The 11,920-nt window shown below is 51.4% G+C and overlaps 1 protein-coding gene and 1 long non-coding RNA gene across 2 annotated transcripts; one reads left to right on the top strand and one right to left on the bottom strand.

The window, feature by feature from the left end:
- Positions 1-2,194: 2,194 nt before the first annotated feature.
- Positions 2,195-6,507, top strand: LOC123355745. The gene is made up of 3 exons (XR_006575192.1): positions 2,195-2,223; positions 5,799-5,946; positions 6,480-6,507. It is a non-coding gene; the product is annotated as an uncharacterized LOC123355745 (long non-coding RNA).
- Positions 6,508-6,676: 169 nt separating this feature from the next.
- On the bottom strand, positions 6,677-9,315 carry LOC123356084 (3-galactosyl-N-acetylglucosaminide 4-alpha-L-fucosyltransferase FUT3-like). The gene is made up of 3 exons (XM_044999060.1): positions 9,270-9,315; positions 8,812-8,856; positions 6,677-7,775 (listed from the first exon to the last, which is right to left on the bottom strand). The coding sequence occupies exon 3, from the start codon at positions 7,766-7,768 to the stop codon at positions 6,677-6,679; it is 1,092 nt and encodes a 363-aa protein (XP_044854995.1). The 5' UTR covers positions 7,769-7,775; positions 8,812-8,856; positions 9,270-9,315.
- Positions 9,316-11,920: the final 2,605 nt, after the last annotated feature.

Raw genomic sequence — 11,920 nt, 5'->3', positions numbered from 1 at the left:
CCAGGGCCACACGGTGCATTCACACATCCTAATCGGTGCTATGCAGTGCTCGGTGCTGTACGAACAGGATAAACACATAGTCCCTATTCTCAAGCACTTGCCTTTTGCCCTGTGTCCTCCACACTGCATACCAGCCGCTCCGCCAGTAGCAATAATATTGTTACCAGATCAGCTTCATGCACCATGCAAATCGTAAGCACCTTGGAAATGGGGCTGCTTTCGAGAACGAATTTGGAGAGGCCAGTTGTGCGCTGAAAGTGTTGAAAGCAAACACGTACAGGCAGTTTTGAGTTATCCCATTCATTCCTTGGCAATTTTTTTTTATTGTTTCTGGGTATTTTTTTTCCCTGTGTAAGCTTGGAAGGATTCGATTTTTATCAGTAAATGTCAATACACGTTGATTTCCCTGTACACACACACAAACCGATCGAAAAAAACATATTTCCATTGATAATAATCGCAATGGACAGCTAGGCAAAGTAAGACAAATGCTGCTTGAGAACTGATTAGCGTTTGATTTATGACTAAAATTTATATATTTGAGGTTGACTGTTTTTAAACAGTTATAAAGCTTTACTTTTTCCCACAACTGTGAAAACGTAACGTGATAAAAAGTTTGAAAAATGCTTGCAAAGCCCCATGGTTCTGCACACGTGTGAACATTTAACTCGAGAAAAAGTGTTTTAAAAAGGCTTAAAAATAAACGTTGATGTTAGCTGTTGAAATTCTAAAAAAATGAAAATCGAATTCTGACAAGCCTATTTATACAGTCGCTGTTGAAATGATCATAGCGGTGCTGGATTTATGAGCGAGCAAAGTGAATTTCACTTGGGAAAATAGACCATCTTTTGCAGCTACATTTTGCCGTTGATTGACATGGGGGTTTGGCTTTGTGTATGGTCTGGCCGCTTCAGGCTCCATGGTCAGATACATCCTAGAGTCTTGGCCAGATACCCACTGGAATGGCTTGCTGAGTGCCTCCCGGCTCCGTGTAGCAGTGCCTGAATTGGCTGGATGTAAGTGAAGCTGTTAAAAACCTGCTGGCTGGTGCCTACGTAGAAGCAGATACAGAGTTTTACAGCCAGGAGAATCACAACACTACTTCTGCATATACAGCGTGTCTCACCATTTAAAAATAACTCAAGTCCAAGAGTGAAATGAGCCACCATTGGCCGGATTCGTCATCACTCTGCACCTTGGGCCACAGTTTACATTGGACCCAAGTGGGTGTGAAATGCCACCAGACCAGAATGGCAGCATCGTACACTCACTTTGCAGAGGTGTTAAATGACTCCATGAGCTGCAGGCAATAGGGAATCGGGCCATGGTGTTTGCAGCAGGACTCGACACAGGAAATAAGTCAGTTTTTTTTCTCACGTCAGCACCATTTTGCAGACTAGACAGCTCCTGTAATGCTCACCGAGTGCTTTACATAAGAACATAAGAACAGCCATACCAGGTCAGACCAAAGGTCCATCTAGCCCAGTATCCTGTCTACCAACAGTGGCCAATGCCAGGTGCCCCAGAGGGAGTGAACCTAACAGGTAATCATCAAGTGATCTCTCTCCTGCCATCCATCTCCACCCTCTGACAAACAGAGGCTAGGGACACCATTCCTTACCCATCCCGGCCAATAGCCATTAATGGACTTAACCTCCATGAATTTGTCCAGTTCTCCTTTAAACGCAACCCATGCGAATTTGCTCAGAAAGCCTGAGGTTTTGTTACAGATTGAGCTTGCATAGGGGAAACTCACCATTTCGGTCCCAGGTAACAGCCCACCTAGTTGTCTAGGAATCTAAACAGCCCCGTGAGACTGATGGCATGGCAGGTCTCTTGCATGTATTTAACTTTATGCCCGTGGCCTGCCTTGGATGTGAAATCTGCAGTGGGGTTATGAAGCTAGACGAGACACTGCCGGTGAGCCAAAGAGCTGCCACTAAATGTGAGTCCTCAGGTCCTAAGTGGGATTGCAGCCACTCTGCTAGGAACCGTCCAGGGGCTAGGGTACGGGAGCCGAACTCAGGCCTAGGTATACTTACCGCTGCTGCAGTGCAGCAGTGGGAAAATGTCCCTTCCTGCCCTACCTTGCTTTGACTCTATGAAACAAGGGTTCGTTTCCTGGCTCTGCCACTGACCTGCTGCTTCCCTTCTCTGTGCCTCAGTTTCCCGATAACGAGTCTCCCCTCCTTGGAGAAGCTGCATTGGTGACAAGAGCCGCCTGTTAGTAGCGGGTGTCTCCTCCTCCTTCCCATAGTCTAATTAGACTGCCCTTAGGAAGCCGCTCCTCTGATCTTGATCTGCCCCTCTAGGTCCTACTGAAATACAAATAACGGTGGAGCTCCCTGGTGGCAGCTACAAGGGGAGGAGGTGTAGGGCACACCCAAGAAGGTGGCCGTGAGGAGACAAGCTAGCCCGTCTCTGGGATTAGAGGTGGTTTGTGCTGCTCTGTCTTTTGCAGAGCAGCTCCTGTGCGCCGACCTCCTGCAGAAACGGTTGCCTTTGCCCCAGCTTTGCCTCCCCCCATCACCAGAGCACAGCCTAGGCTGGGCGGTTGAGAATCCCATCAGAGACAGGTCTGAAGTAACCCATATGGGGCAGGATGGGTTCTACATCAAACAGCCCATGGGATCACACTGAGCAAACGTCCAGCATCCTGTCTGGCTTCCTCGATCCCGGCTAGAGGGTTTGGGTTTGCAGAGACAGAATCCCAGGATTCTTGCTGGGAAAGTATTACACGTGTGGAGTGTCTGTTGTCTGGATTGCAGCATTTAAACCTTCGTTTATGGCCAATACGCTCCCATGACAACCCCCACCAAAGGGCTGGACTCCAGGCTGTCACACAAGCCGACAGAGTAACTCCATCCCCTGGCAGCGGTAGTCTGCCTTTACCCCCTCCGTGGGCTGGAGGGTGGCACAACACACACTTTACAGCAAGCTGCACCGTCCAGCCCGGCCCCCAAGTTTGCCAGAGTGCGTGTGTGTTTGTGTGCAAATGGAGACTTTCGAGACGCCGATTTACACACCCAGAGGCCTTTTGCTGGCACCAAGAGTTGGGGGTGGGGGAACTGCAGGAGCTGGTTTGAGAGGCTGTTTGTGAAAATACAGCCCACATATCGCTGGGGGCGGGGGGGAGGTTACAGGATCTACCGCTCGCAGGGTTTTAAACTGCCTCCCCTCACGGCAGGGTCTGCGAAGTCCCATGAGGAGAACAGCGGAGACAGTGAGCAGCTCTTTGGTGGTCGTCGGCAGGGGCCACGCAGAAAGGGGTGTCAATCCTGATTTTCGCATTTCCTCCTCTGGCTCCCGCAGCCTGAGCAAGTCACAAAGCTGCTTCACATCTCCTTCCACTCTGCTCAGGCGCCCCCGGCCAAGCTGCGGGGGGCGTGCTTCTCAAAACTCCCCTTCCTTCCTCCCCTGGGGCTTCCCATCAGCAAGCTGCCTGCTGGAAAGAGGCAGAGGGGACAGCACAGAGTTGGGAGGTGTTCAGACGCTACTGGCTGGAAGGTTTGAAACATTTTTCAACTCAGCCACTGTTTAAACTCAAGCTGTCTCCAAAGCCTCCATGCGGCTGGCAGGAATATCCCAGGAGCGACAGTGCTTAGAAAAGGTGGAGTCAGATGTTTTCAAAGCTGCGGCTTTTCTGCAGATGCAGTTTGCGCCTATTGTAGCCTATCTAGTATCTGAGCTCCTCCAGTCATGCATTAAGTCAGGGGGTCTCAACTTTTTTCTTTCTGAGTCCCCGCTCCCCCCACATCTACGGCCCACCTGTGCCACAATAGCTGGTTTTCTGCATAGAAAAGCCAGGGCCGGCATTAGGGGCAGGGCAGTTGCCCGGGGCCCCATGCCACAGGGGCTTCCGTGAAGCTAAGTTGCTCAGACTTTGGCTTCAGCCCAGGTGGTAGGGCTCAGGGCCCTGGGCTTTTCAGCTCCATGCAGTGGGGCACCAGCTTTCTACCCTGGGCCACTGCGTGTCTAATGCTGGTCCTGCTTGGCGACCCCCCCCCCCCGCTGAAATGTGTTCGCAACCCCCAGACCCATGGTTGAGAACCACGGTGTTAAGCCGTGTGATGACACACCCGCCTGGCGTGTGTTCTCCCTCCTCCTCTCGCTAGGAGAAGCAGCAGTGGCTTGGTTTGAACGTGAACTGAGGCTGCGTCTACACTGAAACCGCTGCAGCAGCACTTACTGCAGCGACGGGAGGAGTTTGCCCGTGGCTGTCGTTAATCCACCTCCCCGAGAGGCAGCAGCTAGGCTGACGGAAGAATTCAGCTACCACCTAGTGCCGTCTACACAGAGTCTTAGGGGAAGATTAACGCCATTGCTCAGGGGTGGGGATTGTTCACAGCCCTGAGCGACGTCGCTGGGGCAAGCTAACGTAGACCCATCCTGAGACTGTGGAATGAACTCCCCTGGGAACAAGGGACCATCACAACCCTCCCCACTTTCCAGTCCATGCACAAAGCTCATTTTTTTGATCTTGCTTCTGAGCTCTAAGCACAGAACAACAGGTGCATGTGCATACCAGCCCAGGGAGTGCTTTGAAGAGCAGGACGGTGACTTTGAACTTGAATCAATAGGGCAAAAGTTCAACCCCCGGCAGGGTGCTTGCAAGCTGGAGGCAGAACCAAGGTCTTGTGGCTTTTTTTTATTTTTGAAGCCCTGGGCACGTTCCGATCTGTATGTGTTACATTCAGCCAGCCTGAAATCCACTAGCATGGCAATGAGATGCATTCTGGCCTGAACCTTTTAAAAACTCTGCTCTGTACAGTTCAAACGCTGTCCATTTACACCCTAGAGGTGGCTGCAGTTCACTGCCGGGCAAGGTGGTCCCGCTGTGCTGAATGCAGCTTGTCATCACTTACTAACGAGTGTTGGTGTTAGAGTTGCAAACTTTGGCATGAAAGGGGCTTTGGGTAATTTGGACGTTACCCCCTGCATGGCTCTTGAGACTACGATGTCCCATCTGGGCTCCCATCTCTATTAGCCCTAACCTTAGGGTCACCTGCTGCAAAAGATTAATGCCAAGTGAGGGCGTAGATGAGCCAAAATTATCAATCTATCCCCATCTTTCTACCTGTCTATCAAGCTAATCATCCCAGGCTCTGCGCACCCAGGTGGGCAAAGAGGACTTCCCCATCACCACCCGACGAACTTCAGGGGGGCCCAAATTATTGTCAGGAGGCCAAAATATGTAAAGTTATCCAGTGTTAGGCAACGGAACAGCTGCAGATTGGAGAGTCTTTGTTCTGTAGTTAAATTATAGATCAAAGCAAAATATTGACATATTTGCCTGAGTTTTTCTTTATTAAACTGTTAAAATCCAGGTTTCAGAGTAGCAGCCGTGTTAGTCTGTATCCGCAAGAAGAACAGGAGCACTTGTGGCACCTTAGAGACTAACAAATTTATTTCAGCATGCGCTTTCGTGAGCTACAGCATCCGAAGAAGTGAGCTGTAGCTCACGAAAGCTCATGCTGAAATAAATTTGTTAGTCTCTAAGGTGCCACAAGTGCTCCTGTTCTTCTTGTTAAAATCCAAACGTTCCCAAGAATCTAACTAGCCTCTGGACTTCTGATTGGGGTTTTTTTTTCACTGCAATATCCAGGGAACTCAACATCCCTACTTATCCCATGCCCCACCATAACGGGACCCCAGAACTGATCTTGATCTATCTATCATCCGCCTGCCCCTTAATAGTTCAACCAGACCTAAAAATTGCCCAGCTTGGCATGTGGAAGCCACAATGCCCCATATGCCCTTCATCCTTCTAGTCACTCACCCATTATCTCCCCATCCAGGAGAACCAGCCAATGGGAGCTGGTGAGGGCGGTGCCTGTGGGCAAGAACCGCACGGAGTCGCTTGCGCGCCTCCGCCTAGGAGCCGGACCTGCTGCTTGAAGCCTGCCATTGCACCCCCGCTGAGCTGCTGACTGGGAGCCACCTGAGGTAACCCGCACCCCAATCCCCTGCCCCAGCCCTGAGCCCCCCCAAACCCAGAGCCTCTTCCTGCACCCGAAACCCCTCATCCCTGACCCCACCCCAGAGCCTGCACCCCCAGCCCTGACGCCCTCCTGCACCCCAAACCCCTCATCCCAGACCAGAGCCCCCTCCCACACCCTGAATCCCTCATTCCCGGCCCTACCCCACAGCCCTCACCCCTGCACCCCAACCCCCTGTCCCAGCCCAGAGCCCCCTCCCATACCCTGTACCTCTCATTCCCAGCTCCACCCCACAGCCCTCACCCCTGCACCCCAACCCCCTGTCCCATCCCAGAGCCCCCTCCCATACCCTCAACCTCTCATTCCCAGCTCCGTTGAGTTGCGGGCGTCAACAATTTTCTTCAACTGGGTCACCAGAAAAAAAGTTTGAAAACCACTGGCCTAGGCAGGCCATAATCAGAGCTCCCCCAAACTGGTGCCCTCCCGGAAGCTGCTTTTTGTTCTGTCGTCTCTTCCTTATTCTGCATTTCACAATTTCAGATTTCTGAAGCCAGTCAGCCGAGGACCGTCAGAGGGGTGGGGGTGCACAGAGCAGCCGATTCCTGGTGCAAAGGCTACCCAGCTTGTAACAAATGCAGGCATAACTCTGTACAAAGCAACGTAGCAGTCTTGGCTAATTGCAACTGAACCGGCCGGAAATGATCTGTACTAAACCCAGCAAGCTGAGCATGTAACTCCTAGCGGCGGAACCACTTGGCCAAACTGTTCCTGGTCTGGTAGGTCTCTGTCATTTGCAAGGCCCGGCAGGCTTTGCAGAAGTGGATGTTCCAGGAAATTCGCTCGGACGGTTTTAGCCACGTTCGCCACTGGAAGTAGCGCTGGTAGCGCGCTGGGTCCTTGTCCAGCTCCTGGAGGTACTGGGCCAGCCCTTGAGCACTGGGAAAGTCATCGATGTGAATAAAGGCATCGGGGGGCAGAAAGCGCTCATAGTTTTCTCGGGGGGGGCCGCAGACAACGGGCACGGCCCCCGAGCCCATGGCATTGCTCCAGAGTTTCTCGGTGATGTAGTCCTCATGAAGCGAGTTCTCAAAGGCTAGGTAGAACTTGTACTGAGACAGAGTGGAGGCGAGCTTGTCCCGGGGCAGAGGCATGTGCTGGCGGCCGTATATATCCACGTGGAGGTATTTCTTCAGCTCCCCATAGTACTGCACCCGGCGGGAGGCTGGGTTCCAGTTACTCACCACCCAGGCCACCAGCTTGGACTTGGCTGGGATGCTGAAGTTCTGGGGCTGGCTGAGGACCTCCAGCCACCCGTAGGGGGTGAAGATATCCGAGTCCCTCCGGTATGACATGGTCAGGTTGAAGAGGTTATCCATAAAGCCCAGGTTACGGCTGTGGCTGGGGGACTCCAGATTGAACCAGATCCAGTGCTGGGATGGGGGCCGTGGGCCCTGGGGCAGTTGCTTTGGGCTGGAGCACACATCCCAGTGATGCACAATCACCGCATTGGCCTTGTGGTACCAGCTGCGGTTGGCCGTGATGTGACAGTCCCCGATGCCCAAGAGCTCAGAGCATTTTTGCAGAGCAACAGGCTGCCCAAAGGGCCAGGTCCATAGCAGGATGATCAGTTCCGAACCAGCCTGTGGAGCTGTGGGGTTGTTCCCAGGCTGGATTGTGAGTGCAGAGGGATTGCCAGCCTGGGGCTCTGGGCCTCGGTCCCTGGAGGGCCGAAGGTATGTAAACAAACAGAGGGCGAGTATGAATTGGGAGAGAATAAAGAGGAGGAGGTGCTTGCAGGCTGGGCTTTTCAACTGCTCGCTGCTCGGCATTGCTGGCCTGGGAATGCAGGAGACACCAATGATGGAGGGATTAGTGATTAGCGATAACGAAACATGGCGGGGACGAGGGGAATGGAGCAATGCCAGGAACTGGCACCGCTTGTTAGAAAGTGGTCACAGATCTGAAGCCCAAAGGAGGCAACATGAAACAGAATCACTCGCAGACTCACAGCCAAGGGCAGACAAGTTCTTTGGTGGCCCACCTCCCAAACATGCCCTCATTGAGGTATGATGCTGCCCTTGTGGCTGGGAATTACTCAGAGCAAACTGAAATGGCTAGTCCTTTCCAACCACTTAGAACCCATCTGCACTACAGGTTGCTTCCGCCTTTCGTGGAGGTGAAGTTATTAAGCTCTTTCCCATCGGCTTAGGGTGTCTCCCAGACAAGCACTCCAGTTGTGTAAATGGAGCTGGAGCCTCAGGGCAGAAAATGGAGATAACCAACTCCAGCTGGCAGGAGGGATTTAGGGAGCCATCGGGTAATTCCAGTTTCGGTTGCATCAGGCTCCTGGTTCAAAATACAGTGGGAGCACCCACCAATTTAGATGTGACTACCACCCCTTTGGCTGGCACACCAGGAACTGCCAGAACTAAAAGCGTGAGCTGAGAAGCCCAGGCTCCATAGCTGTCTGCTATAACACACACTCGCCGGTGGGCTACATAGGATCTTCCAAAGGCCTCGGGGTTTCCTTCACCACCGCCCACCTCAGTTTCTTCCTCAGCCTTTTACTCCACTTTTCACCCATCCCTTTTTTAGAAATTTCTTTGCATGACAATGCAGCAGCAACGAGTTCCTGGTGCTACCTACCTGGCACTGCCATAGTCCCATCCTTCAAGAGCTCACGCCAAGACAGACGCAGCAGGGAAGGGGGAAACAGTTTGTCCAAGGTCATAGACCAGACAGCTGGCAGAAGTGGGAATTAGAACCCAGGGATCCTGCCACCTTGGCCAGTGCCCCTATCCCCAGCCTGCCTATGATTAGGGAACGTGCCACCCAAACCACAGTCCAGACAGCAGTGAAGAAAGCGACTCACCTCTGGCTTCTGTCCTGACAAATTCCTGAGATGACGGTAAGTGCTCTGGTGAGATGAGTCGAAGCGGCAGGTAGGATAAGAGAACGCAAGTGATGCAAAACAGAATGAGAAGGGCAAAGTTACAGGGAGTGGATTTCATGTATCTCCTGGCCAACAGTTTACTATATGCCAATCAGCTGCAGCTGGAACAAGATCTCCAGGAAATAAAAGTCCCACCCTCTTTAAACATCCCCAGCCAATCCCTTCGCAACAATTGTTCCCAAGACTGATATGTTTGAAGATGATTGAGCAGTGACAGCAAAGAAGAGGGAAGCAATTGAACTGGAAACAGCACCCAAAGAGGGACAATATAAGATTGAAACTGTCGAAGAAAACTGGTCCGGACTGCTAATTAGCTAACATACATTAAGATCCCTTCAAACCTTTATTAATTAATTCTTGGCCTCCACAAAACGTACCAGATCTGCCTTCCTGGTTGGATGTGGCGCAGCTCCTTTCCCTTTGAAAGGGACGGACGGAGCAATGCATGTGTGCTGGGATTCCAGATCTTCTTGAGCTCCCGAGGGCTCTTGCAGAGCAGGTGAGCAGGGGATGGGTGGAACAGTCCTCAGAGCTCTGCCCGGTACGGCCATCAGCTCCAGAGTCGGCCCACAGGCCCTACTGAGCATGGGAACCTGTGCAGAGCCGCCGCTCTCCATTTCTCCTTTGCCATGGAGGGGTTGCCTAGGCTGATAAGGAGATTATTAATCACCACGAGTCTCAAAGCTAAAGAGCAGATTTAACCACACTGCTCCCATTGATTCCAATGTGCTGCCAAACCCCCATCAGAAACCTCACCCAGGGTCTCAGGCCTGGATGTGTCACCAAGGATGTGACAGGGTCTCAGGCCCTGGAGGTGTCACTTTCAAGCTTTTGCCTTCCACCTCCTTCATCCCCTCGTGACTCGCAGCACTCGAGAGGTGAGCTGGACAGGAACATGGAGGGATACCGGCTCTGCTTGGGGAAGACCAGCTATGGGCCCTGTCCTGCTACCAAGCTCGCCCCGCCCCCAGCCCAGGTGAGTTGGTCTCGTGTATCTTAGTCACTGGGGTGAGCCATGCTTTTCAGATGCTGCGATTGGGGTGAATTGTTTCTTTGTGCACCTGCCTGGCTGCAAGGGGCTGGCATGAAAAGGCCGTTCATGCATTAAATCAGGATGAAATGTATTTAAATGGACGCGTGGGCTGTTTGACTTGAATTACAGTTTCTGGATGGAGGCTGCACCTGGAAGGCGGTGGGGGCAGGAATCAGGCCTGGGATGTTCAGGAATTTGCTGCGAAGGGCTTTTAAATTCTTCGACTCCCTAAGGGTCAGGTCTAGAGGTGCCTTTTATCCCCTAGGCTTGACCCCAGGTACATTGTGCAGACTGGAGCAGCTTTTGAGGGTAGGAGTCTAACATGGAGGAGTATGAAAAATATCATCGAGCGAAGGAGAGTGAGATACTTGGGAAGGGCCGGCTTTAGGCCTATTCCACCAATTCCCCCGAGTCAGGCCCCGCACCTAAGAGGGCCCCATGCCCAGTGAGAATCCCTTCCCTGGCTAGAGGCGCCTTTTTAATTTTTACTCACCTGGCAGCGCTCCGGGTCTTTGGCGGCACTTCGGCGGCTGGTCCTTCAGTGCTGCCGAAGGCCTGAAGCGAGTGAAGGACCCGCTGCCGAAGCGCCATCGAAGACTCGGAGCACTGTCCGGTGAGTACAAGCCCCACGTGGCTTTTTACCTGTGGTTTTTTCTGTTTGTTTTTTCAGTCATCCCTGCTGGGGCCCCGTCGAAACTGTTCGAATTGGACCCCGCATTTCCTAAAGCCGGCCCTGGTTAAATGACTCCATGAGCTGCAGGCAACAGGGAATCGGGCCATGGTGTTTGCAGCAGGACTCGACACAGGAAATGAGTTCAGGTTTTTTTTCTCACGTCAGCACCATTTCGCAGACTAGACAGCTCCTGTAATGCTCACCGAGTGCTTTACATAAGAACATAAGAACGGCCATACCAGGTCAGACCAAAGGTCCATCTAGCCCAGTATCCTGTCTACCAACAGTGGCCAATGCCAGGTGCCCCAGAGGGAGTGAACCTAACAGGTAATGATCAAGTGATCTCTCTCCTGCCATCCATCTCCACCCTCTGACAAACAGAGGCTAGGGACACCATTCCTTACCCATCCCGGCCAATAGCCATTAATGGACTTACCCTCCATGAATTTGTCCAGTTCTTCTTTAAACGCTGTTATAGTCCTAGCCTTCACAACCTCCTCAGGTAAAGAGTTCCACAGGTTGACTGTGCGCTGCGTGAAGAACTTCCTTTTATTTGTTTTAAACCTGCTGCCTATTCATTTCATTTGGTGACCCCTAGTTCTTGTATTATGGGAATAAGTAAATAACTTTTCCTTATCTACTTTCTCCACATCACTCATGATTTTATAGACCTCTATCATATCCCCCTTTAGTCTCCTCTTTTCCAAGCTGAAAAGCCCTAGCCTCTTTAATCTCTCCTCATATGGGACCTGTTCCAAACCCCTAATCATTTTAGTTGCCCTTCTCTGAACCTTTTCTAGTGCTAGTATATCTTTTTTGAGATGAGGAGACCATATCTGTACGCAGTATTCAAGATGTAGGCGTACCATCGATTTTTATAAGGGCAGTAATATATTCTCCTTCTTATTCTCTATCCCCTTTTTTATGATTCCTAACATCTTGTTTGCTTTTTTGACCGCCTCTGCACACTGCGTGGACGTCTTCAGAGAACTGTCCACGATGACTCCAAGATCTTTTTCCTGATTTGTTGTAGCTAAATTAGCCCCCATCATATTGTATGTATAGTTGGGGTTATTTTTTCCAATGTGCGTTACTTTACATTTATCCACATTAAATTTCATTTGCCATTTTGTTGCCCAGTCACTTAGTTTTGTGAGATCTTTTTGAAGTTCTTCACAGTCTGCTTTGGTCTTAACTATCCTGAGCAGTTTAGTGTCATCCGCAAACTTTGCCACCTCACTGTTTACCCCTTTCTCCAGGTCATTTATGAATAAGTTGAATAGGATTGGTCCTAGGACTGACCCTTGGGGAACACCACTAGT

This window comes from Mauremys mutica, chromosome 24, assembly GCF_020497125.1.
Source record: "Mauremys mutica isolate MM-2020 ecotype Southern chromosome 24, ASM2049712v1, whole genome shotgun sequence".
NCBI lineage: Eukaryota > Metazoa > Chordata > Testudines > Geoemydidae > Mauremys > Mauremys mutica.
This window is presented reverse-complemented; position numbering and strand designations above follow the sequence as displayed.

What these genes read in the sequence shown, in the direction of transcription:
- LOC123356084 (XM_044999060.1), bottom strand. Translation starts at nt 7,768, where the DNA reads ATGCCGAGCAGCGAGCAGTTGAAAAGCCCAGCCTGCAAGCACCTCCTC.